Genomic DNA, 26,173 nt, shown 5'->3' on the forward strand with positions numbered 1-26,173 from the left:
CAAATGTTGAAAAGAGCCCAAATGTCTACCGACTGACAAATGGGTAAAGAAGATGTGTGTGTGTGTGTGTGTGTGTATGTATATGTATACACACACACTGGAATGTTAACCATCAAAAAGGATGGAGTCTTCCCATTTACAATGACGTAGATGGAGCTCGAGTGTGTTATGCTAAGCGAAATAAGTCAGAGAAAGACAAATACCATATGATTTTACGCATATGTAGGTATAAGAAACAAAACAGATTAACATAGATGAAAGAAAAATAAAGGAAGGGAGCAAACCATAAAAGAGATTTTTAACTACAGAAAACAAATTTGCTGGAGGGGGGTGGTGGGTGGGAGGATGGGTTAAATGGGTGATGGGGATTAAGGAGGACACGTGTGATGAGCACTGGGTGTTGTATGTAAGTGATGAATCACTAAATTTTACTCCTAAAACAAGTATTACACTATACGTTAACTAGAATTAAAAAAAAAGAAAAAAAAGCTTGAAACATTAAAAAAAGAAAATAAACTTAAATATTAAAAATCACATCTGGGGTGCCTGAGTGGGTCAGTTGGTTTAAGTGTCCAACTTTGGCTCAGGTCATGATCTCATGGTTTATGAGTTCGAGCCCCATGTCTGGGCTGTCTGCTGTCAGCACAGAGGCTGCTTCGGATCCTCTGGCTCAGCCTCTCTCTGACCCTCCCTCGAGGGTTCGCTCTTTCTCAAGAATAAGCATTTAAGAAAAAATAATGAAACCTGTCAGACTATACAGAAAAGGAAAATTACAGGTTAATTACTAAATTCTAAAATATTAACAGCCAGATATAGCAGTATATAATAAGCAGGATAATAATATATGATGAACAAGTTGGTTTTATCCCAGGAATTCAAGAGGTTTAGGAAGTCATACGAGGTCATTGGCACGTTCAAAGATTAAAAGAAAGCAATCACAAGAACTTCTCAAGAGAGGCAAGAAAAGCATAACAAATTTATATACTGACTCTAATAACAAGCCACTTCAACAAATTAGGATTCAACGATAGTTTCCTTAATATGCTAAGGTGGAAATTGACACCCCCGTACCCCCAAATGGATAACACACTTCTGCTTTATGTGAAATAATTGGATTTTTTTTTAAGACGGGAAGAAGACAATGATTCCTATTAACACTTTAGCATGTTAGAGATCCTAGCTAGTACTATAACGTGAGAGAGAAATGAGAAAATTCTGTAAAGGAAGAACTAAAACTGTCGATGAATCTTTAGATCAAGTATTAGAATTAACGTTCTTGTTAAGGTTTTTGGATATGAAAATCAATTTAAAAATCTTTTCAGGGGGGCGCCTGAGGCTCAGTCGGTTAAGCGTCCGACTTCAGTTCAGGTCATGATCTCGCGGTTTGTGAGTTTGAGCCCCCTGTCAGGCTCTGGGCTGTGGGTTGTGTCTATGTCTCCCTGCCCCTTCCCTGCTCACTTGCTCGTTCTCTCTCTCCTTCAAAAGTAAACATTAAAAAAAATATGAAATCTTTTTTGTTAATAGCATAATGTTTGAAAATGAAAAATTTTTAAGATACTTGTAGTAGTAGCAAGTACTTAGGACTAAATCTAACTTTTTAAAAGTATAAAGGAGACCTAAAGAGATATAGCTACCTTTGGTCCACTCAGCATTGAATTTTTTTAAAAATGTTTTTATGTTTAATGTTTTTTAATGTTTTCATTTTTAAGAGAGAGAGAGACAGCGCGCGAGTAGGGGCAGAGAGAGAGAGGGAGACACAGAATCTGAAGCAGGCTCCAGCCTCTTGAGTTTTCAGCACAGAGCCCAATGTGGGCTGGAACTCATAAACTGCAACATCATGACCTGAGCTGAAGTCGGATGCTCAACTAGCTAAACCACACAGGCTCCCCTTGACAGGTCAGCATTTTAAATGTGTCAGTTCTCCCTATAGTTTCAGTACATATCCAACTAAAATTTCTAATAGGTTCTTTCTATGATATTTTGATAGATGAGAAAAAATTTAGTGAAAATGCAAAGGGTCCATCAAGATTAAGCCACAATACTCTTAAAGGACAAAAATAAGTAAAAAGACTTGCTCTGTTCTGACTTACTCCGGAGGAAGACTAATTCTAAAGCTACAGTTAAATTCTTGCCTGGAGAGACAAACCAGTGGGACCCAATGGAGACCCCAGAGATGAAATCCCCAAAGAAACGAACACCTAATTACAAAGAAACAGAACAAAGCAGTAGGGAGGAATGACTTGTTTTACAAATAAGATGAAATAAAATTGGTTGTTTTGGAAACAAAATGAAATTGAACCCTTGCCCTATCTTGTGTTCAATAACCAACTTCGTTTGGATTTTAGACAGAAATGTGAAAAGTGGAATTTTAAGGCATTAGAAAATACAGGGAAATTTTGTTATAAAAATGAAATAATATTTGACATTATTACCCCAAAATTCACCATAAAGAGAATAGATTGTCAGGCTAGGGATGGAGAAAGATAATTGCAATATATTAAAACAGTGAAAACCTTTGGATACACATACATATTTATAAGCCAGTAAGAAAAGGCAGCCTGGTAGGAAAATGAGTAAAAGACTTGAAAAAGCCTCTTCCAAGAGTAGCATATGAAGAGATGCTCAGCCTATTTAGTATGGGAAAATGAAACTCAAAACCACAACAAAATATTTCTGCATATCTTCCAGATCAGCCAGATTTAAAAGTCTGAGAATATAAAGTGTTATTAAAGTTACATGCAAGTGAGAACTCTAATAGCAAGGTAGAAGGAGTGTGAATTTACGTAATCAGTGCGTCAACTACTTAGATACATACCTTGCAGTAGAGAGAGAAATCCACACGTTATACACCAGGATACATGTACCAAAATGTTTATAAGCAGTACTGATGGCAGTGTCCCTAAATGGGGGAAGCAGTGTAAATGTAGAACACATAAATGCATTTTCGTATCCATCCAACGAGCTGCTATACGATAATGGAATAATGGGCATGTATATCTGCATACAACCGCTAGTGAATCCTACATGAAAATTTTTAAATCATTCCAACCACATGAGTCTTAGGGAGGCATTTATGGGTAGTAGAGTAGTGTATAACTCTAAGAGAAAGAGAAGATTGTGGAGGAGCAGGGACGTATGAGAGGTAGGGTACTGGGCAGTTTTCTATTTCTTAACTTGGATTGTGGTTAAATTTTTGTTATTGTAGTCATCATACTGTACCTTTGGGTTTATATTCTCTGTGTGTTTATGTGTTTTATTTTACAGCAACAAATTTTAAGCACAAAGTATTGTGCTTTGCTAATAAAGTATGTTTTCTGATTAAGAAAAAATTAGTCTCAGCATCCCCTTTTCTTTAGCTCCCCTCTGGCCCTCCTTACATCTAAACTCCTCAGAAGCATTGTCTGTACTTGCTTGTGGTTCTTCCATTCTTGACTGAACTCACTACAGTTTGGCTTGCATCCCTCATCATAATGACTTCATGTGTCTAAGCCATTTGTCAGTTCTCAGCTTCTAATAGCTTTTAGCATCATTTAACATTGTTGATCACTCAGTCTTCATTGGAATTATTTTTTCTTTGGCCTGCAAGAGACCACATTGTTACAGCTGTTCCTTCTTTTTTTTTTTTGTTTTTGTTTTTGTTTAATTTTTACTTTTGAGGGAGAGAGAGAGAGAGAGAGAGAGAGAGAGAGCGAGCAGGGGAGGGGCAGAGAGAGAGAGAGAAAGAGGGAGCCGTAGAATTCGAAGTAGGCCCCAGGCTCTACGCTGTCAGCATTTAGACCAACATGGGCTTTGAACTCCCGGACCGCAAGATTCTGGTCTGAATCAAAGTCGGATGTTCAACCACCTGAGCCACCCCAGGTGCCCGCCCTGACTGTTCCTTCTTCATCTCTTCCCTGGTGCCTTCTGTCTCCAGCCTCTTAATGTGAAGTACTCTGTCCATAGATCCCTTTTTAATTTTTCTTGGTGATTTCATTGTTTGTAACTCCAGCCTGGACCCTCTCCCCTAAACTTGAGACTTGTATATCCTATTTGACATCTCCAGTTGGATATTCATAATCTCTTCTCAAGATTTATCCCATTCATTCCGTGAGGAGTCAGCTTGGAAGCTCTGTATTCCCCCCCTAGATTTTGCCTTATATGTCTGTTCGGCTGGTTCTTCTAATTTAAATCCATTTATAATGAAACTAATTGCAAAAACAGTCAGAATTACCATATTTAATTAAAAACAACCTTTGCATGTGAAAGTGTTGTTAGTCTTGGCGGTGAAGGTAGTATTTAAACTTAAAATTATCAGTACCTTTTTGCAAATGGTTGTCTGAATGTTGAACCTGAGTCCTTGTCCTGTGTAAGATAGACTTTCTTAACATGACTTCTGGGAGAGGAGTAAGCTTTTCTGCCTTAAAAGTATCTCCTGTGTGTAGTTAAATTCTCTCCTGTGCATCTAGAGTGGTACTTGTTATATATTATCCCTGGAAGAATTGGCAAAAGAGTCACTTTTCTCTTCAAAATAGTTATTTTTTGTTCTGTAGTTAAGATAAGGAATTTCCCCTGAGAAAAGCTTCTGTAGTTCTGAATAGTGCAGATTATCACCTGCCTTGTGCTTAAGGAATCATATGGGAATTAAAACTAATTCCGGTATGATTTTTATTCAGATTTTCACTTGAGAACCTTTACAAAAAGTGTAACCTTATGATTTTAAGGTATCTTTATATCATGATTTTTAAATGGATGCTTACAAATGAAAAGCTGAGGGAATGCTCTTAATGAATCCCTTGGTTTAGAACTTTATTAAAATTGCATAATAAACCATTCTTCTAGTGTTCTAACTACCTCCCATCCCTTAGTCTTTCCATCCTCTTCTCAGAACTCAGTGCTTGATGGCCTATAGTTACATATCAAAGAATGTACCTTGTTATTTTGTGGTTTGTAAATGGAAGGCATCTCTTAAAATTTAGAGAAAACAGTTTTACTTACACACTATTACAGTTTCATACATTTAGTAATACCTTCTCAAATGTGTTAACTTCTCATATCATGATTATTTAAGGATTTCATATTGTATATAATTATATTTTGTGGTTGATAAAGACAAATGTGGGGGAAATAAATATGCATGTTTTCTATAGCAAATGTTTTCATTAGTAAACATTTATTTTAATATTATCTAGGCTATCAAGTACTAGCTCCAACTGCCTATTATGATCAGACTGGTGCCTTAGTGGTTGGCCCCGGAGCAAGAACTGGCCTTGGAGCTCCAGTTCGTTTAATGGCTCCGACACCCGTTTTAATTAGTTCAGCAGCAGCACAAGCTGGTAAGTGTAACTGATGTTTTCAGGGATAATATTTTTCTGCTGTTGTTTGAGATATTTTAAAAATAGAGAGTAGTCTTTTTGGTGGTTTCAAGAAGTATCTGAAATTTATTTTCCAGCAGCAGCAGCAGCAGCTGGAGGAACTGCAAATAGTCTTACCGGCAGCACAAACGGTCTCTTTCGGCCAATTGGCACTCAGCCACCGCAGCAGCAGCAGCAGCAGCAGCCGCCGAGCACGAATCTGCAGTCTAATTCATTTTACGGGAGCACTTCTTTGACTAGTAGCTCCCAGAGCAGTTCTTTATTTTCTCACGGACCTGGCCAACCTGGAAGTACATCGCTTGGCTTTGGAAGCAGTAGCTCTTTGGGTGCTGCTATAGGCTCAGCCCTCAGTGGATTTGGTTCGTCAGGTAAGTTGCCTTTTTAAGATGAGTGTACTCTGCTAAGTGGACATGAGGTATATGTTTGTTTTTAATACGAAGATAAGTAATAGCTTATAGTGTAGAAAGGACAGGAATAAAATACCGGCTTATTTAATTTTGTAGGAAGAAAACTACTGGCTGCAAATCTTTAAGCATTTATGAATGTTTAGCTCACTTCAAGCAGCCCATCTTTTACTCAGATATAATACATTTTCCCCTGGCTTTAAGAATTATAATTTTTGTTTTATTAAGATTTGTTTGCTGATTACTAGTTCTTCCTTTTTATGTACAAAATAATGTTTGAGGAAGTAAATATTTTGCCACCTTAAATTTCTAGTGTTTTAAAATAATAGTCTTTTTGTTTTTATCAGATGTTTTATTCTTATTAAATGCTAATCATTCATTATGGTTTTATTAGGTATAATATATAAAGTTAAAATACAGTGAAATATTCTGGTCAGAGGCCCCTAAGAAACTACCAATACGCTTATCTTCTACACTAAATAATTTAGCCTTTATCATTAAAAATTCTTCTAAAAGAATATTTCTTCCATAGCCTAGTTATATACATAATACTTAAAATTTTTAAATTTAAAATAGCTTCACAAAATAAATAATTTACCCACACAAACTGATTTTGTAACTGAGAAATGACCAGGTGAAATCAGAAGAGGCCCACATTGACTTCCTGTTGACATACCTGTGTTATCAGTCTCTGAAGGTTCCAGAGTATTCAGGAAACCCTAGTTCTGTTGGTACAATTAATTGGCAGCCTTTTCTTCATGAGGGGTAGGGCAGTTTATTCAGATCTCAAGAGGTTTTCTATTTTTAGTAAAGTCATAGAATCTTTTAATACCTGCTTCTCGTCTGTTTTCCCACCACATTAAATTATTTTCTTTTCTGGTGTGGAAAATGGCAAAACTAACATGGGCCAGTTGTTATTAAGTATGTTTGCTGGTTTTCTAAGGAAGTGACTTCTGAACTTTCAACATTCATATTTGTAAGAGGAATGATCTAAAATTGCTATAAACTTGTAGAAGCAGAATCCTTTTGTGCTACAATGAAATGCAGTAGGGAAATATCATACTTGCCTAACACCAAACTACCTAAAGAATGGGCACAAGAACTTCTGAGGGAAAAATCTAACGAACTTGGAGAGTCTTCAATCTTTTAATTTTCCTACTCGAATTTTTCATTCCTTTTGGAGTTCGGTATTTTTACTTCTACCCAGGCACTCCCATCGGACTCATTTTTTGTTCCTAATACAGTTGACAAGCATTTTCTCCAAATATCCAACATGCTGAAGAAAATTGTAAGAACATATAACTTAGAAGATAAACTTTGTAGGAATGACTAGTTTCTAAACTAGAGATTATAGACTCTAAATAATCCAGGAAAAATAGAGAAGAGCTTTGATAAACCTCATTTCCCCTTTTGTAATAATATATATTGTCACTGATGGTCTCGGATGGATTTGTAGACCCCCTTATCCACTTCTTTCAAATTCTCATTTGTCTCTCAGTTGTTAGGATCATTTCCCCCCAGCATTCAGGAACTGGTTGGCATGAGCATTTTGTTCCCTACAAATGTTTCCTGCAGATGCCTCCTTCCCCAAAACTGGTCTTCTTCATGCCTCCCTTATTTATAAACATTGCTTACTTAATTTTGACTACCAATCTGTATATACCTCTGTTTTACCTTGCTTCAGAGGACATTAGCAGTTGCCACCCCTGGATGCCAGTAAAAGTCTTATCATCTTCCCCTTCCTCTTGGACATTTTGTGAGAGTTCATTCAAGTGCTACACAAGGGTACTCTTAAAAGAAGCCTACCCATTGCCGTTTCACATGATGGCAATTCCATACCTGTATGAAATCTAAAATGATAGTACAGTTATGTGCACATATACACATACAGAATCCTGTACACTGTCATTCTCTTACCCATATGATGTAATCATTAACACCAGTGTTATACCCCACCTTATATAACACAGTTAGGAAGCTTAGCCATTGTAATATGGTAATTAAATCAACCCTTCTACGACCCATTACTTAGAAAGTGTTGTTACAATTGAAAGTTTGAAATTTAACATGTTATATATTGTTGATAAATGATTAGTGACTCCGCTGTTGGTCTAGCCTCTTAGATCTTTTAGGTATCCTTTGTTTTCATATTTCACAGTTGCACTGTTGCAGATAATTTAGGCATATAGTAAAAGTTAAGGAGCCAGCTTGTTTAGGATTAAAATAAAGCTATTTCTGAATTACTTTTAAACGTTTGGCTTGGCCTTTCCTTTTTGGAGGAAGATACTATTTCATGTGTCAAAACTATGGTTTCTTTGGTTATTTGCCAGGGAAATGACAGTGCTACTGCTCTTATTAGAGAGCTGTTGTTTTTTTCCTTGTCAGTCAAATTGTTTTCTGAAATAAATAGGAATTTTAAGTGTAGCCCTGTATTTAGAACAATCACTTTGACAGTGTCCTTTTAAATTAGCATAGTTAACGTAGCATGTATTTACAATTTTGCCAAAAGCAACTCTAGAAGAGGTGCTTATCACGTGAGTGTTTGTTTGGTTTTGCTACTAAAATGCATATAGTTACATAGTGTTCTCTTATTAGATGATACCTTAAAATGTGCAGTTTTCTATAAAACATATCAGTCTTTCAGAAACCACACTGGCTGGTATTAAAGGTTTACTAGTGTTTTAATATTTTGCCTCATACAGTAGTGTGAGCCTTGTGTTTTTCCTTTATAAGAGTCTTGAATTTGGGAAAACCAATGTAATTGTTTGCTATCTGTATTATAAGCTTAACTTGGTCTACCCATTATGTTCTCTGCTTAATTTTTCTCTTAATTTTTCATTGTGCTCTAATGACCTATTGATAACTGACTTGAGATTAGAAAACCAAGACCTAATAGAAACTTTAAAATTCTCTTTAAAAATGTTACCATATTGGTCCGAATATAGAGCTTGTTCTTTAAAAACCTGACACGTTAAGAAATCTAATATGAAATTCCCTTCGCTATAAAAGATATTCAGTTAAAAAACAAACCAAAAAAAGGGCTAGTGTTTAGAAATAGGAAAGAAGCACTTGAAAATGTGGGCTCTAAGTGAGACTTAAGATGTGGGAGTTTTGGACAGCCCTTTTAAACACTTGGTAAAGACTGATTATCCGGATATGTTGATTACTTTTTTGAGCATGCATGGCTACATGGTAATGTGGTTCTGCCATTTTTTAAAAATGATTTTGTAGAGTGCTTAAGGAAAAAAAGGACTAGAGGGTTGAATTTGGGATTAAGTAAAAGGAATTCAGTATGTAGTTTAGGAAGGTATGTGAAATGAGATAATTGTGTATTTGAGGGGGAAAAAAGGCTGATTTGTCTTCACTTGAGTAAAGGGCTCATAAGACCAGTAGTAGAATCTCTGGAATGGGAGATGGAGATCCTGAGGGGTAAGTGAAAGCATGTCTTTGGTTGTGACAACAGTAATGAAAGCCATCAATTGTCTAAAAGGAAGTTTACTTTTTCATATATATTTTGTAACTTAGTTGCTGATGGATAGGGAGAATGTGTAATTTGAAAAGTGCTGAGAAGTTAGTTACCATCTGTATTTCACAACTGACTGATATTCGGGCCAATATGGACTTAAAGGACTATGGTTTGAACACAAGGTAGAAGCCAAATTAAATGTGAATGGTGAGGGAAATGTATTAATAATCTATTTATCAGTGTAATACTTTCTTGGCATTGAGTTGAAGTCTAAGAAACTGATTCCAGAGATTAGGACACTACCAAAATTTAACGTTATTGGAATTTAATCTCTAGCGTCTCCTAAAGCAGACACCTTACAATTGTAGGGTTTATAAATCATACCAGGGTATTAAAGCACAGTAATCATATGTGTCAATGGTAAATATGTGTGAAATAATAAACATATGAGTGCTCTGTTAAGTATCTGGTTACTTTATTGGGGTGCATTTATACCCTTTTATGATTAATGAAAGTTAGTTTATATAGTTATCACAGTAATTATCTTCCCCATAATGTTTCTAAAAGTAATTATTGTGATCACTTCTGTTATTTCCCAGCAAGAGTTGGGGATAGGTTTTATTCAGTTAACACTGTATGTAATTAGGGTTTTTTTTATTTCTTCTTCAGTTGGCAGTTCTGCAAGTAGTAGTGCCACAAGGAGAGAGTCTCTATCTACTAGCTCTGACTTGTACAAAAGATCTAGTAGCAGCCTAGCACCCATAGGGCAACCATTTTACAATAGTCTGGGATTTTCCTCCTCTCCAAGTCCAATAGGCATGCCTCTGCCAAGCCAAACTCCAGGACATTCACTTACGCCACCGCCATCACTTTCATCACATGGATCCTCATCCAGTTTGCATTTAGGTAAAAAAAAAAAAACAAAACCCTTTTTATTTGTATGTATACATGTAAGTGTGTTTGTGTGTGTGTTTATAATATGTGTAAAATATTTAATGTTGGATAAAACATGCCAAATTGCTTTTGCTTTTAGATACTAGCCTTTTGAAAAAGTTCTACTTTCGTGAAAATTCAAAGTGAGGGTCTAATGTACAGTAAGGTAAAGACCCCTATTGTATCTTATGTTCCTTTTATGAAATACAGTGGTGTGTTTTTTCTTGTCTGTGCTTTTGATTTGTGTGTGTTTTAGATCATCTGAAAAGTCAACTGTTGAAACATGTTAGTAAAAGAAATTTCACTATCGAAAGTTTTTGCACATCTAAAGGAAAACATTAGTCACATAGTTCTCAAACTTGAGAGAGTTTATTACAATGGTTTTTGCTTTGGCCTTTGAATGCCTGGCCATTTTACCAAAGGGTGTATCAGGGTATATGAATTTAGTATGGTTGTGAGTTAGAGAATCTTACCGGTTTGGTCCATATACTTTTGAATACGTCGTTAGTTTAAGAAAAAAATGTTTTAGGTTTGTTATATCCTTGAATTTGGAGTATTTAGGACTTTTGTCTATATCTTTATATTAAAATTGCCCCCACCCCAAGATTATTGAGTTGGTGGTTACCCCTTTTCCTCTCCAGGAAGTATTTATTCATGTAGTTAGCAGCATATATTTGAAGAGATTTTGAGTATCAGGCTGTGTATGAATCCTTATCTCTTCAAGGAAAGTATTTCATTGAAAGTAGATTTTGGATTTTTATAATTTTAGTTGCCTTAATTAAAACAGAGATTCCTTTTTTTGATTTTTATGTGCTTGGAAAGATTTAAATCAGCTTGCAATTTAGAAAGTAATGTTGCTGTTGTTAGCAAATATAAGTTAGTGATTATATTTGACTCCCCCATCATTAAGGTATAGCTATGTTTTCCTACAGCTCATTAATACATAAATGTCCATGTAACAAAGGGATCTTTTGTAGTGATCATCGTGTAAATATATGTCAGTGTGATGTGGCCTAGATTTTGAAAGACTGGTCCTGTGCCCCAAATTCTGGGTCTTTGCTCTTTTGTGGATATTAAATATATACAATTGATTAATTTATTTGGGAGGTGTCCTAAGATCTGCTGTACACTATTTGTGTAAATTTACCAGTTTTTAGCCTGACACCTTCATTTATCATCTCTTCTTGGTCATAAGGCTGCTCAGTTCCCGATTTCTGTTATTTCTACTCAGACCCACTCACTTCCACCACCCCCATGTAAGATATGCCTTTGAAACTTTGAAATGGACACAAATATATGGAACATAACAAACCTAAGAATAGGACTTTCATAATAGTTTTGTGTTTTATTTGTTAAGATTATATTTGTCATGTCCTGTCGTTTTTTTATAGGTAAGTTTCAGATCAGATTCCTGTCAACTGTTACTGCTTATGTTGTGCTTTAGAGCTTGTGAAAATGGCATTAGTTATTCTACATAACTTGCTTAAAAATTAGAACATAATTTTTCGGGGCACTTGGGTGGCTCAGTTGGTTGAGTGTCCGACTTTGGCTCAGGTCGTGATCTTGCGGTTCGTGAGTTGGAGCCCCACATCGGGCTTGCTGCTGTCAGCCTGTCACTGAAGAGCCTGCTTCAGATCTTCTGTCCCCCTCTCTCCGCCCCTCCCCTGCTTGTGCTCTTCCAAAAAATAAAAAAATATATTAAAAAAAAATAAAATTTTTAGATCTGTCTCTATAATTAAACAGCAATCAAGATATTTTTCTTTAGACTATAAAGAACCCAGCTGTGTAGATGCTTAGGGAAGAAATTCTCATCAATTATGAGAAATAATCATCACTTGGGCCAGCATTTCTGTATTATAGCCTGATACTTTTGTACCCAGAGTTAAAACTCCATAGGTTTAGCTTCAGCTGGAAATCTGGTATTTTAACGCACTTCTGATTGGAATTATCTGTAGGTGATTTTCTTTTCTGATCTCCCAGTTTCCTTTAGTTTTAGTTGTAGTGTGACTGGCAATGTTGTTAACAAGGACTGTATAGACCATGCCAGGGTGAAATAATTTAATAGATTTCATAAATTGGCTCTTTACATAGTGTTCACAGAAGTAATCTATCCTTTGCTTTCATCTGATTGAATCACAATGCAAGACTTAACATGCTTTCTGATGTAAGAAAATACTTAAATTGTATATCCTTCAGATGGATTTCTTCATGAATCAAGTTATCAAGGCAGCTGATTTAGGAAATGCCTGTGGAAATGAATTTGCATGTCTGTTTCTAGAAAACAATTAAATCTAGAGGCATGGTCTGGTTGTTGTTTGCTAGTTTGGGCAAGATAGCGTTCTGTATTCTTAGTGTTGCACGTTATCAGGAGATATGTATCTGGTTGTCTCCATTGTGAGCTTGTCAGCCTGATCCACTTGATGGGCTTAGCAGCCTTCGATAGTTGCCTATTTTATGAGTTTGCAAAAATGGTGATTCTCTAATTCTGTCATACCTTCTGCATTTATGAGCTGGAACTTTTATCTAAAAAAATTTTCTCTCATGAGTTGTGAGGTTACACTGAAAATACATAGTTCATATAGGAGTCAGGATAATGCTTGGAATCTTTATTTTCTAACTTTGAGAATGAGTTGATACACTAAGAGCTTACTTGTGTTCTTTTAATCATCATTGTTACCTGTAAATTAATAGCTTTTGGGATTTCAGTCCATTGTGGTCTGGGAGACATCAGTTTTATACTTTTTTTTTTATCCAAAAATTTTACCATATTTGGCCATTTGGCACCCTTCAGATTGGCTCCATTGGACTACAACTTTTTGTTACTATTATTATTATTTCTTAAGGACAACTTTTTAAAAGCAGCACTTAAAATATAGGGAGTCAGAAACAAGTGGGAAAGAGCAAAGAAAAAGAAGAAATTTAAAATTAATGGTTTTTATCTTGAAATGGAAAGAGTAATGTCATTCTGGGCTTCAAGTTAAGTGTTCAAGATTAAGTGAACTATTTTCTCATATTACATTGATCTAAAACATGTTACTGATTTCTGATACTCTCATCTTTATGCTCATCATTATTAGATTGATATGGAACTTCCTGCATATAAAGCAACATTCTGTATTTTTATTTAATTTACGACTTGACAAAATAATGGCTTATTCCTTGTACCTCTTCATTTTTGAGCTGACTGATGTTTTTCTTAAGGGTATGAATAAGTGTAATTCAAGCTTTGAACTATATGAAATTCAGTTTATTGAAAGGGGACTGTCAGTTCTGAAAATTCATTAATGTCATGTATTCAGGAATCAAATTCAGTGCTTTAGCTTGTTATGGATTAGAAAATTTTATAACCTATTTTCTAATCACAGAAGATTTTTATATTAAAAACAATAAAATTGTTAGGATCGTTTTTCCTATTAAGTAGATGTCAGCCTCTCTTAAAATTGCCAAACTTTGGTAGACTTTGTCAGCTCCTTGTCTTAGAATGAAATGTTTAAATAAAAATTAAAACAAGTGTCACCCAATCGGTTTTAAGGCTGTGTGCAACTTTTCTGAGTTTTGTATGTGGTCCTTAAAGCAGAAAACAATGTAAGTTATTTTGAAGCTTTTACTGAAAGTACTATTATCTTTTAAGTAATAAGTTGCCTGTAACTCAGTAGCATTTGAATAGTTTTCTAAAGCACCTTCATATTCATTATTTCATTTCATCTTAATTGTTAAGGTAGACTGGCTGAGCGATATGCTCATTAGAGATAAGAAAAGTATAGGTCTTATGAGCCCAAGAGACTTGCCCAAACCAGCAAATGATGGAATTGAGGCTAGAACACCATTCTGACTCCTGATACTATCCTTGCTTTTTCTGTTATGCTGTTCTAAAATAAACAACAGTTTTACACAAAATATATAAACAACAGTATTCTAATCAGTCTTTGAAACTGTGTACCTCACAGTGGCGTCGGTTATGTATTTTTAAAGTTGTATATAAGATTACTAAACTTCTAGATCCTCTTTCTTATTAGTTATTCTTGAGAATGTCCAAATATATTATCTACTTCATGAAATAAGAATATGTGTTAATCATAAGGCAGGTATCTCAGGAACTGGCTTTAGAGCAGCATATACAGCTCGCAACAGAACATTTACAGGTGCTCATGGCGATGTAAATTAAAGCATTGCTTCAAACCCTCTGGTGTGTCTAAAATTCATTTTTATTCATTGATGGGTATAAACTATTCTATGAAGAAATTCCAAAATTATTACTTGTATGGAAGAATTTATTTTGTTTCATTTCTGTATACAAATTTATTGATCTTAGGTCTAATTTGGGATCACAGTGATTAATTGTTGCCCTTATATTTTATTCATTATCCTTTAATAACATTATCTTTGACTTTGTGGTTCTAATAAGTGAGAATATTATCACCAGTTAGTTCAGTTAAGATAATCTCAGGTTTAGAGCTAGCAAATACTTGATCTGAGTCCATGGTTCAGCATCAGAGTAATTTGGGAGTGCTTCTTTAAAGTACCAGGTTTGAGGAGGTGAACAATTTGGAAATATGTGGCAACAGTTTTTACTTATCACAATGATTGTAGGAATTCTGTTGATATTAAATATGCAGAAGCCAATCTTACCATAACAAAAAAAAGGTGGGGGGAGTTTTATCCCACTGAAATTTCCAATAGTACCCACAGGGAGAGAGGCACCTTGAAAAGAAATAATTCATAATTTACACATGACCTTATTCCAGTTCACACTTCCTTTTTAACTCTTAGTTCCTGGATCCCTGGGGGCTTCCTATGAACCTTTGACTTTGTCCTCTGTCATCTCCCTAATGCCTTTTTTCCTTCCTACCTTCTTGCTTTCCATTTATCTCAACTCTGCTTGCTATTGCGTAAAGTTTGGGGGAGGGGGATAAAAGCTTATAGATGAGAGACAAAGTAGAAAAGTCAGATTTCTTTTTGTATATGTTTTTATATACTCTTTTCCTCTTGATATTTTCCAAATTGAGCCTTTTCTTTACTTTTGCTGATTGTGTATCATTGTTTACTGTCCTTTTAAAGCTTTCCTTTTTGTCGGCCTTCACATTTGCATTTCACCTCCCCACTCAATTAGTTTTTACCTTGTTTTCTTATTACTGAGGTAGCAAATAAGTCTTCATGCACCTTAAACATTTTAATCTACCAAGGTGTCACCTAGAATTTACATCATTGCATTGTTTATACACCAAACAATGTCCATTAAGTAAACATAGGATCAAAAATATAACTTTTGAGATATATGCAGATGTGCTTCACTAGAGATTTATAGCTTTAGCCAAATAATCTTTGAAAATGAAAGCACACGTCTCATGGGGTGACATTGAAAATTGACTGTTATTGAAAATATTTTCATGTGTGATTGTTTTCTTATAATGTGCCTAGGAACAAATCTAATGTGAAAAGGTCAAGATCTTTACAAACTGTAAAACACTGGAGAAGTTAAAGCAGACAAATAAATGGATGGATATACCTTGTATGGGGGTGGAAAGACTCAGTATTATAAAGAAACCACTTTTCTTCTAGTTGATGACTAGATTTAGCACAGCCTCAATAATTTTTCAGGCTTTTTAAAGAAATTGACAATTTCTTTACGTTAAATAACGTAAACGGGAAGATAGAGCTGAGAGTAGTCCAGACAATCTTACAGATCCAAGTTAATGTCAAAATATATTATAAACTTACGGCAACTAAAATTGTGGTATTGCCACAAGGATAAATAAGCCAGTGGAATAGAACAGAGGATCCAGAAGTAGACCTACTTCTTTAGGTTTACCTGATTTGTGACCAGTGGGCCTTTCTCCACAACTATATAAGAATGTTGAAATCTCAACAGATGTTTGGGTAATTGAATTTGAGGAGTTTTGTTTCTTTGTGTTTTATTGGTGAATGTATTCTGGGACACTTGCTACTTGTTTAAAAAATTATTTTACATTCTACTTGGATTTCTATTATTAAAGCATTATTTAGCTGTTCCAGTCAGTGTGTTCTCTGTTCAGTGTGTTAATAGGATCATACTGTTTAGAATACTGCACTTTGAAAGGGCTTATGACAGTTGTAGAGTTTTTATTTTTGTGTGTGTACATTTGGTTTGGTTTTTGGACATTAGGTTAGGTTTATTTTTGTGTGGGTTAAATCTTTCACAGTCCGTTTGCAGTTCAGCCCTCTTCCCACCACAGTAACAGCCCCATCAAGAGAGAAAATCAGTGTGCCTATAATGTTTGTCTAGGATCAAAGTTATTCTTCCTGATACTCAAGTTTATTAAGCAAACCTTAACATTGCATAAACTCACTGAGTGATCCTGATTTTAAGAGAAAAATCCCAGGTCCTACAGTTTCCATTTACCCCATTCAGGACAGCTGGTCATGAAATCGCAACAGGAATATTTTACAAGAAATGCAGATGTAATCCATTGGTTTCTTAACTGTCACCAAAAGTATTAACCAGAGAGGAAATGAGGTCATATCTGTGAGGGTGGTTTGACATGTGCGGGGAAGATACTTAGCACCCACATGTCCATATGAGGCAGTGAGTGAAATTCACCCCACTACTTATGATTTTGGGGGCATAGTTTTTAAAGAGTCCTCATGTTCAGTTACAGAAGTAGTTTTCACTAAAGATTAAAGTTCAGGCAATTTTTAGAACCAAACAGAAACTAGCCTTTTTGTTAGAATAATGGGAATCAACAAGATGAGTTAGTAATAGAAATGATGTAATACTAGTCTGAAGACTATAGTTCATATGTTAAGAGCTCAGTCTGGTTATTTATTTTTTGTTTAAAAAAAATTTTTTTTTTAACGTTTATTTATTTTTGGGACAGAGAGAGACAGAGCATGAACGGAGGAGGGGCAGAGAGAGAGGGAGACACAGAATCGGAAACAGGCTCCAGGCTCTGAGCCATCAGCCCAGAGCCCAACGCGGGGCTCGAACTCACGGACCGCGAGATCGTGACCTGAGCTGAAGTCGGACGCCCAACCGACTGAGCCACCCAGGAGCCCCTGGTTATTTATTTTTTGAAGACTTATTTATTTTTGAGAGAGTACAAGTGGGGGTGGGGAGCACAGAGAGAGGGGGGCAGGATTTAGAGCAGGCTCTGCACTGACTGCAGCAAGCCTGATAGCGGGCTTGAACTCCAGAACCATGAGATCATGACCTGAGCCAAAGTCAAGATGCTCAACGACTGAGCCACCCAGGTGCCCCTCAGTCTGTTTAAATGCTCTTTGATGAATGAGGGAAGATTATTAAATATCTTCTGTTGTGATGGTCTCCCTCTTTATATTTTTAGGAAGGTTAAGCTTAAGTAGAGGCTAAAAGGTCAGGTTACTTAATTGCATTTAGAGAAAAAATTGCAAGCAATAGAAATGGAAACAACAGATTTTTATTTTGATTTATAGTTTACATCTAATGTTTGCTTTATGTGTGGTCATAAGATGTACAACTTTAAGGTAACACCTGACATTTTCATGCTGTTTGCTTTTTATATTAGCCTATTAAAATGGTGTGGAAGACTACACTTTTTTTTAAATGTTTATTTTTGAGAGAAGGAGAGCTTGAATGAGGGAGGGGAAGAGAGAGAGAGACACGGAATCCGAAGCAGGCTCCAGGCTCTGAGCTGTCAGCACAGAACCCAACACTGGGCTCGAACTCACCAACCATGAGACCGTGATCTGAGCCAAAGTTGGACGCTTAACTGACTGAGCCACCCAGGCACCCTGGGAGAATACACTCTTAATTAGAATCTCATTAGTTTTTAAACTCATTGAAGCCTCAATCTTTTTCCAGTAAAATTTTGTGTCTTTATATTGCAAATATATAGCTAATAATCACTAGAAAAATTTTATGTGATTTATTCCCCGTGTCACTTACGTCAAGTGTATCCCAGATTTCAGAATGTCATATGACAGGGGCACCTGGGTGGCTCAGTTGGTTAAGCATCTGACTTCAGCTCAGTTCATGATCTCACTGTTGTGAGTTCAAGCCCTGCTTCAGGTTCTGTGCTGACAGCTCAGAGCCTAGAGCCCTCTTCAGATTCTGTCTCTGTCTCTCTGCCCTTCTCTTGCGCGGGCGCGTGCTCTCTCTCTCTCTCTCTCTCTCTCTCTCTCTTTTTCTCACTCTCTCAATATGAAATAAAACATTGTTTAAAAGTTTAAAAAAAAGAATGTAATGTCATACTGTTCTTCATGAAGTATAGTGGGGTATAATTAAAAGCTTTAAGTGAATTATGCAGGTATAATTGTTTTCCAAAAAACTCAGTCTAATTATTATTTATTCATCTTTGAATAAGGTAGCTTCGCTAAGCCTATTGTGTCACATGTGAAATGGAGATAATAGCCTTGTCCCTTATCCTGTTAAGAGTATAGCATATGTATTAGTTTTCTAGGGCTCCTGTAACAAACTACAACTAGGTGGTTTAAAACACAAATTTATTGTCTCATACTTTGAGGCTAGAAATAAAATCAAGGTGTTTTTAGGGCCATGTCATTTTGAAGACCGAAGAGGCAGTCCTTCCTTCCTAGCTTCTGGTGGTTGCTGGTAGTCCTTGGCATTCCTTGCCTATAGATGCATCACTCCCATGGCCGCCTACATAATTACATGGCATTCTCTCTGTGTGTCTGTGTCCTAATTTTCCTTCACTTACAAGGACACCACTCATTGGATAGGAGCCCAACCTAATCCAGTATGACCTCATTTGAACTTGGTTACATTTGCAAAGACCCTGTTTCCAAATAAAATCAAATTCATAGGTACCAGGAGTTAAGAATTGAAAACTTTTTTGGGAGACTCAGTTTAACCCAGTATAGGCTGCCTTCTGGTTACCCCAAATTCCTCTTTGGCCCACGTGCAGAATACATTAATTCCAAGCCAGCATCCCCAAGAATTGTAACCCATCCTGTCGTCAGTTGAATGTCTAAAATCTCATCTAAATGACTCAAGTCTAAATCTCATCTTCTCTGTTAGGTGAGACACCTAATGTGGTCCATCCTGGGACAAAATTCTTCTGCATCTATAGACCTATGAAACTTAGGAAATAAATCATCTGCTTCTAGAATATAGTAGTAGCACTGGCATAGGATAGACATACCCACTGCAAAAGGGAGAAATTGGAAGGAATGAAGGACTTACAGTGCCAAGCAGGTCTGAAAGCCAGCAGGGCAAATTCCATTTGTTTCAAGGCCTGAGAATAATCACCTGTGGCATGATGCTCTGTACTTTGCATCTACTGCTGCCCAACCCCTGTAGCCTTTGCATCTGTGGCTCTGCTTTCAGAGTAGTTCTTAATTCATCCCATCTCTAACGCTTTCAGGCCAGGCTGCCAGTGTTTCTGTAGATACGAAATTCTTGAAAACATTGTTGGTCTCCCACTAATGTCAAGGGGCTGTCCATCTACACCCATTGACTCTGCATTCTCAGCATTCTGTCTAGATAAGCTAAGACTTTTCCAGATCATCAAGTGCTGGTTTTCTTTTGCTTAGCAGTTCCATTTTCAGGGGTGCCTGGGTTGCTCAGTTGGTTGAGCGTCCAGCTCTTGATTACAACTCAAGTCAGCATCTCCGGGTTCGTGGCATCAAGCCCCGTGTCAGGCTCTGTGCTGACAGCGTGGACCCTGCTTGGGATTCTCTCTTTGTCCCTCCCCTACTTGTGCACACATGCTGTCTCTCAAAATAAATAAATAAACTTAAAAAAAAAACAAAACAGTTCCTTCTTCAAATTATCTTAATCTGATTTCACCATAAGCAGCCCAGACACCAGGCCACACCTTTAGCACGTTGTTTGGAAATCTCAGCTAAATCTCCACAGCAGTTTTGCTTTCCACCCAGTTTTGCTTTTTTAACACATTTCAGTTGGGTTTCCCCGTTTCCAATAACATGTTTCTCATTTTATTCTGAGACCTCACTTGGAACATCTTTATAGCATTCATATTTCTACAAACATTGTTCATGACAGCATACGTATTCTCTAAGACGGTAGCCGCTTTTGTTTGTTTTTTTTGTTTTTTGTTTTTTTTTTTTTCAACACTTATTTATTTTTGGGACAGAGAGAGACAGAGCATGAACGGGGGAGGGGCAGAGAGAGAGGGAGACACAGAATCGGAAACAGGCTCCAGGCTCCGAGCCATCAGCCCAGAGCCTGACGCGGGGCTCGAACTCACGGACCGCGAGATCATGACCTGGCTGAAGTCAGACGCTTAACCGACTGCGCCACCCAGGCGCCCCGGTAGCCGCTTTTGATACGTGCCTTATATCTGTCTGAGCCCTCATCAGAATTGCCTTTAATATCCACGTTTCTACCAACCGTCTCTTCAAGGCAATTTAGGCTTTTTGTGAACACCTCCAAATTCTTTCAAACTGTACCCATTACCCAACTGCAAAGTCATTTCTTCATTTTTAGTCATTTTTTATAGTAGCACATCACTATGAGTACCAAAATCTGTGTTAGTTTCCCAGGGTTGCTATGGCAGGTTACCCCAGCTGAGTCACTTAAAATGACAAATTTGGGGGGAGGCACAATTCAACACAGTATATAGCATTTTGTGCAGAGTTAACTTCTCAGTGTCTAATAAAGAATGCCCAATAAATGTTTCCTGCCTTTTTTAAAGGACCCTCAGTGTCTAGCATACAGTATTTATGAATATTAAGTAATTAAATGGACTTTCTCAGGTAGGTGAAAAAAACTGATTATTTTGAACACATAAACCCTATTTAAAATGAGGTGCCAGAACTCAGGACAAAAAGGTCTGACCAATATTATCCTTTGAGGAATTAGATTGTCATTTTAGACTTTTTTCCTACCACTCTGTATCATTGATTCTTTGCTTGCTGCAACTAACTGGCCATCTTCGGTTATCATCTTACCATTTCCTAAGTTTTCTAGAGCCTTGTCTTCTGAAACCAGCACTGTCTAGTAGCCTATATGTAGTTGTACCCTTTTCAGGACCCCAAATCTACTAGGATTACCATTTCTATTTGAAATTGGTAGTTAACAACCTGCTGTAAAATGAATCCTTGAATAATCTTGAATTCTAATTCATTAGCCTCTAAACTCTTCTTCAGAATAACCTTCAGAATATTTTTTTTTAATAAAAATTATCCACTGAGGGTAATTCAGTATGCTTTGAGTAAGTCTCTGGGAATCTGTATTTTCAAAAGAATACACAGGTCTGATAGGTTATGCAGCTGCCATTCCAAATTTTCTGGACTTAGAAAAGAATGAGAAGATTAATCAGGTTTATTTATTTTGTGATTGTTACAGTTGTTACCGTTGTTTTTCTTGCCCTGTGTTTTTCCCAGTAATTTTATAATCTTTTTTTGTTTTTGATTAATAATAGGAAGGATTCTAACACAATAGACTTCTCGAGGAAATTAATGAAAACTTATAAAATCATATTATTTCTACTAGGATTACTGTAAGATGCTTGCCTTCACTCGGTTGTCATGAGTGAACTTGAAAAATCCTTACACAAATAGTATGTAAAGGGCAGCACACTATTGTGTGAAGAGCTCTGTCCAAGAGTCCTGGCTGACTAGCTGCATACTGCATTTGGACCAGTGGTCTGTGACATTATAGCACAGATCTCCCTGTCCAAAATACATTCCTAGCCAAGTAGTGATTAAGAAGTGTAAATGCTAAGGGTGGATGTCAGTGATGAATTGAAGACGGTTATCCCTTTAACACATTTGGTGCAGAAACACCTCTGCCTATGGACTACCATTAGCAATGGTATGACCTAGATAGCCTATATGTGTGTTGTTTTTCATTAATTTTGGAATAATTTGAGACTTAATGGGGAAGTTGTAACACTGATACAGGAAAAAAAAATTACAGCACACCCTTTATCCACATTTTCAAAATGTTATTTTACCATGTTTGCTTTATCATTCATTTCCTCTCTTCCTCTCCCCCTCTCTGCATATTCATTCCCCTTCACATCCAGTTTTTTTTCCTTGATACTTTTAAAAGGAAGTTGTAGACATACTGTCTGTCCGTTACCCATTAAATATATCCATGTATGTTTTCTGAAAATAAGGAAATACTCTTTTATATAACTACAATGATCAAAGTCAGGAAACAATGATATCATACCACAATAAAAAATAAATTAGCCAACTTATTCAAACTTTGCCAGAGAGAGACTGGAGAGAGTAAGGATTAGGAAAGAGATTGATATGGGGACTCACATGACACTCATTTGTCATGACTCTTTAATTTTCTTTAATCTTGCACTGTTTCTGTCTTTTATGACTTAAACATTTGTGAAGAGCATAAGCCAGTTTTGTAAAATGTCCCTCAATTCCAAAATAGGTTTGGATGGCATGCTTTCAATATTTAGATAACCAGATTTAAAATGTTCAGTGTATATTACAATTGGGTTTTAAATGCTTATTTAATTTGTAAAGAAAGAAAGTTACCCTGCCCTGAGTGAATTTTTTTGTTTTGTAAATGAAAATACTAAGTAGACTTCCAGAACTGAAATTTTGAGGTTTCTTTAAAACTAAAGGCAGTTACACATCATGAGACATTTTAAGTCGGCAATGAGTACATCAGGAGTTTGGTGTTACGGAGCTGATAGAATATAATCAAAGAATACCTAGACATGGGAGAGATTCCTGTTAGGTATTAGAAGGTATGAAATAAAATTGGCATAGTCATTTCTGGGGGTAAGTATATATTTTGAATTTGGTGTTGAAAATCTTTAGCGCATTAAGGGTAAAGAGGTGTAGGATTGGGCCTTACGTTTGAGGTAAGGTAAGCAGTGGTGCAGAGACAATAATGAACAAGAGGAGAAGTGAACAATTAAATTAGGGTTCTTCTAGGAAATTTGTGTGAGTAATAGATTCAGAATAAGGACTCAATATTAGGCTGAAGAATTGAGAGGATGTACTCTAGCAGGATGCTTTAGTGTAAAGTGACCTCCAAGTGGCCTTTGAATGAGACTTTATAATTGTTTGTAAAAACAGACTGGAATGATATGCAGAGTATCCCTACCCTACATAAAGGTTAAAGAATTGTTAGAGATTTGAATGGGCTAGTGAACAGTTGATAGAATTGTATGATTAGAAATAATAGTAGGGGCTAGAGGGTTAAGAGTATCAAGGGAATCAAGACAGTATTAAAACACTGAATTCTTTCACATTTTGGATTCTTTGTACAGGAACACTGGTATAGTTATATAGACCTGGCATGAATATGCGAATTTGATGTTAGTGGTTTTAGTGTATAAAATGTTCTGTTAAATTACACATTTTTAAGAAAGATAGTCTAGAATTGAACCTTAGGCAGTTAATGTTATATAAAATATTCATGAATATTAATGTGTACCCACTATCTGTCAGACATTCTTTTAGGTACCAGGGATCTAGCTTGTAGGTGAACATAATGTTGTGGCACTTACACTGGAAAGGGGACTGGAGAGTCCTATGAATTATATGTATAATACTCTGGGTGGTGGGAATCACAACAAAAGCTAGGGCATTGGGGACTGAAAGTAAAAGAGGAATGTTTTAAAGCAGCTCACTCTCCAGGATTACAGTTGTCTTACTTTTTTCCTTGTGCCTGTAACTCTTTTTGCCATTCAGTGCCTCTGCATAACTTCACAACTTTGCACTGACAGTGTGTCCTTGGCATCATCTCTGCCCTGTGGTCTGGATTGTATATATAGCACTCCTCTACTTAGAGATGGTATATAATAGCTTAAAGCTGATGGTAGATTCTGTTTATCTGAGCAACTATATTGCACGTTACGGTTTTCTATACATTTTTCTTTTTTAAAAGGACACTGTCAAGTACTTTTAAATGACTTTTGTAATAACAATTTCCTGCTTGTATTTTTTGTTTGTTTCTATTGACTGCCCTTTAATTTTCTTGTTTGGAATGGGATATAATAAGTTAAAGAGGCTTTTTATGTGTCTCAAATGATCAACATTAAAGCTCTAGGAAAAATACATTTTGTTTATTTCTATTTCTTGTCAGTAAAATAATAGTATTTTATGGAGAGTATTCCTTTAAAATTTTTAAAATACTTTAAGATGTAATGGATTTATTTTCTTTAAGAAATGGTTTTTTGTGGCTTCTGGCTGGCTCAGTCAGTAGAGCATGCAACTCTTGATGTCAGGGTCATGAGTTTGAGCCCCATGTTGTGTGTAGAGTTTACTTTTTTAAAAATCCGTTTTTCTTTACATAGAGGTATATGTATTACCTAATGCATTTTTAAAAATACAGTCCAAAAAAGTACAAATTTAGCCCTCAGTGTTCCATGAACACTGCAAGTAAATTTCAGCCCAACTGTATTTCAGTGGCTTCAAATCTGAGTTTGCTTAGCTATTTGTAACCTTGTTAATAAACTGGAAATTTTGTTGGTAGTTTTGGTATTCTGGTATTGATATTAGTATGTATGACATTACTTGCTATAATTATGTTTTAAACTAAGCTTCCAAGAACAAATACAACTTTTATATATGATATTAGGTGTTATGATTATGATTGAAACTAAACTGCCAAGAACAAATCCAGGTTTATTTTTCTCATCTTTTCTAGTCTTTTTTATCCCCCAGATCCCGTAGTCACACACAATAAGTAAATGTGTGAGATTTTCCCTCCAGTTTCAATTTCCTGTTAAAACATATAGGAATTAGTGGTCAGTGGAGTGGTTATTTCTTTATTGATTGAATTTTGGTGTAAGTAACTCTTATTTGAGGAATGGCCTTGTCAAAAATACTTGCTGACCACAGCTGCTTTGTTGTAGGAGGCCTGACAAATGGTAGTGGTCGATATATCTCTGCAGCGCCTGGAGCAGAAGCAAAATACCGGAGTGCTTCAAGCACTTCCAGTCTGTTCAGCTCCAGCAGCCAGCTCTTTCCTCCTTCCCGGCTTCGGTATAATAGGTCTGATATTATGCCTTCCGGCCGAAGTAGATTATTGGAAGATTTCAGAAACAACCGCTTCCCAAACCTTCAACTTAGAGACTTGATTGGGCACATAGTTGAGTTTTCTCAAGACCAGCACGGTTCTAGGTAAGTGATTATGGTTTAGGATACTGAGCACTGTATTTTTGCTTTGAAAATTACTGCCTTATAGGAGTCTAAAATTTTCTTGACTGGGATCATTTAAGGAAATTTTTACAGAATAAAGGCCCAGTAATGGATTTCTTCTTCGCTATTAGGACATATGATAAAAATAAAGGTTTTTTAATTATTTATGGTTTCCCACTTTTCTATAATGAGAATACTTTTATAATGAAAATATAGGAGTGCCCTTTTTTTGGGCATTGATTCTGAAAACACTCAACTTTAATTTTCCTTTGAAAAGAATGCTCTGAATTACATTTGTGGATGTAAATGTCCCTGATGTAGACCTCGTCTAAAAAAAATTTTTAAAAGAAGGTTAAATGCTTTTGCGTTTGTATTTGTATAGATTTGTATTTGATGTGATATGTCTTAAGTTGAAACATTTCACTTTTCTTTTAGAAGAATTTGGTGACTTTGTACATTAAACATAATGTTCTCTTATAGTACTTAAGGTACATGTAAATTAGTGTTCTTCTCAAGATAGAACACAAAAAGGAAAATAGAATTGTAACACATTTATTAAATTTAATTATTATTTCCTTTTATAGTTTTATTTTATCTCCTTAAAGTTGAAAATTCCTTAAGAGTAGCACATGAACCTTGTGTCATTCACAATGGCTAGGAATTCATTTGTGTTTGATGAATTTATTTCTAAGGGTTTCTTTCATTAGGCTCTAAACTTAAATATTTAATACTATTATGAAAAATGTATGAATAACCAGTAAAATCTAGTTTTTTCATTGATTATAATGCAGATTATAATATATCCAAATGTCTGCCTAATAGTTTAAAAATTAAGGCATTATAAAGAAATGCTTCATAGCTTTTGCCTTTTTTGCTTTAAATTTGCTGTTCACAGTATTAAATGTGTTAGCACTATTCCTGGAAGTAATTTTATGTGTATATATGTGGGGGTGTGTGAT

At 36.0% G+C, this 26,173-nt stretch overlaps 1 protein-coding gene across 16 annotated transcripts in view; it reads left to right on the top strand.

The window, feature by feature from the left end:
• The window catches only part of PUM2 (pumilio RNA binding family member 2), a 101,873-nt gene that overhangs the window by 61,038 nt on the left and 14,662 nt on the right, over positions 1–26,173 (top strand). For 12 of the 16 annotated variants that reach the window (XM_045447628.1, XM_045447626.1, XM_045447629.1 and 9 more), the window contains 4 exons: positions 5,169–5,312; positions 5,429–5,719; positions 9,891–10,127; positions 24,929–25,196. In XM_045447628.1, the coding sequence (XP_045303584.1) occupies positions 5,169–5,312; positions 5,429–5,719; positions 9,891–10,127; positions 24,929–25,196 (940 nt within the window). The remainder of the gene's footprint in view (positions 1–5,168; positions 5,313–5,428; positions 5,720–9,890; positions 10,128–24,928; positions 25,197–26,173) is intronic. The other 4 variants (XM_045447638.1, XM_045447637.1, XM_045447634.1 and 1 more) reach the window with 1 other exon arrangement.

This window comes from Leopardus geoffroyi, chromosome A3, assembly GCF_018350155.1.
Source record: "Leopardus geoffroyi isolate Oge1 chromosome A3, O.geoffroyi_Oge1_pat1.0, whole genome shotgun sequence".
Classification (NCBI taxonomy): Eukaryota; Metazoa; Chordata; class Mammalia; order Carnivora; family Felidae; genus Leopardus; species Leopardus geoffroyi.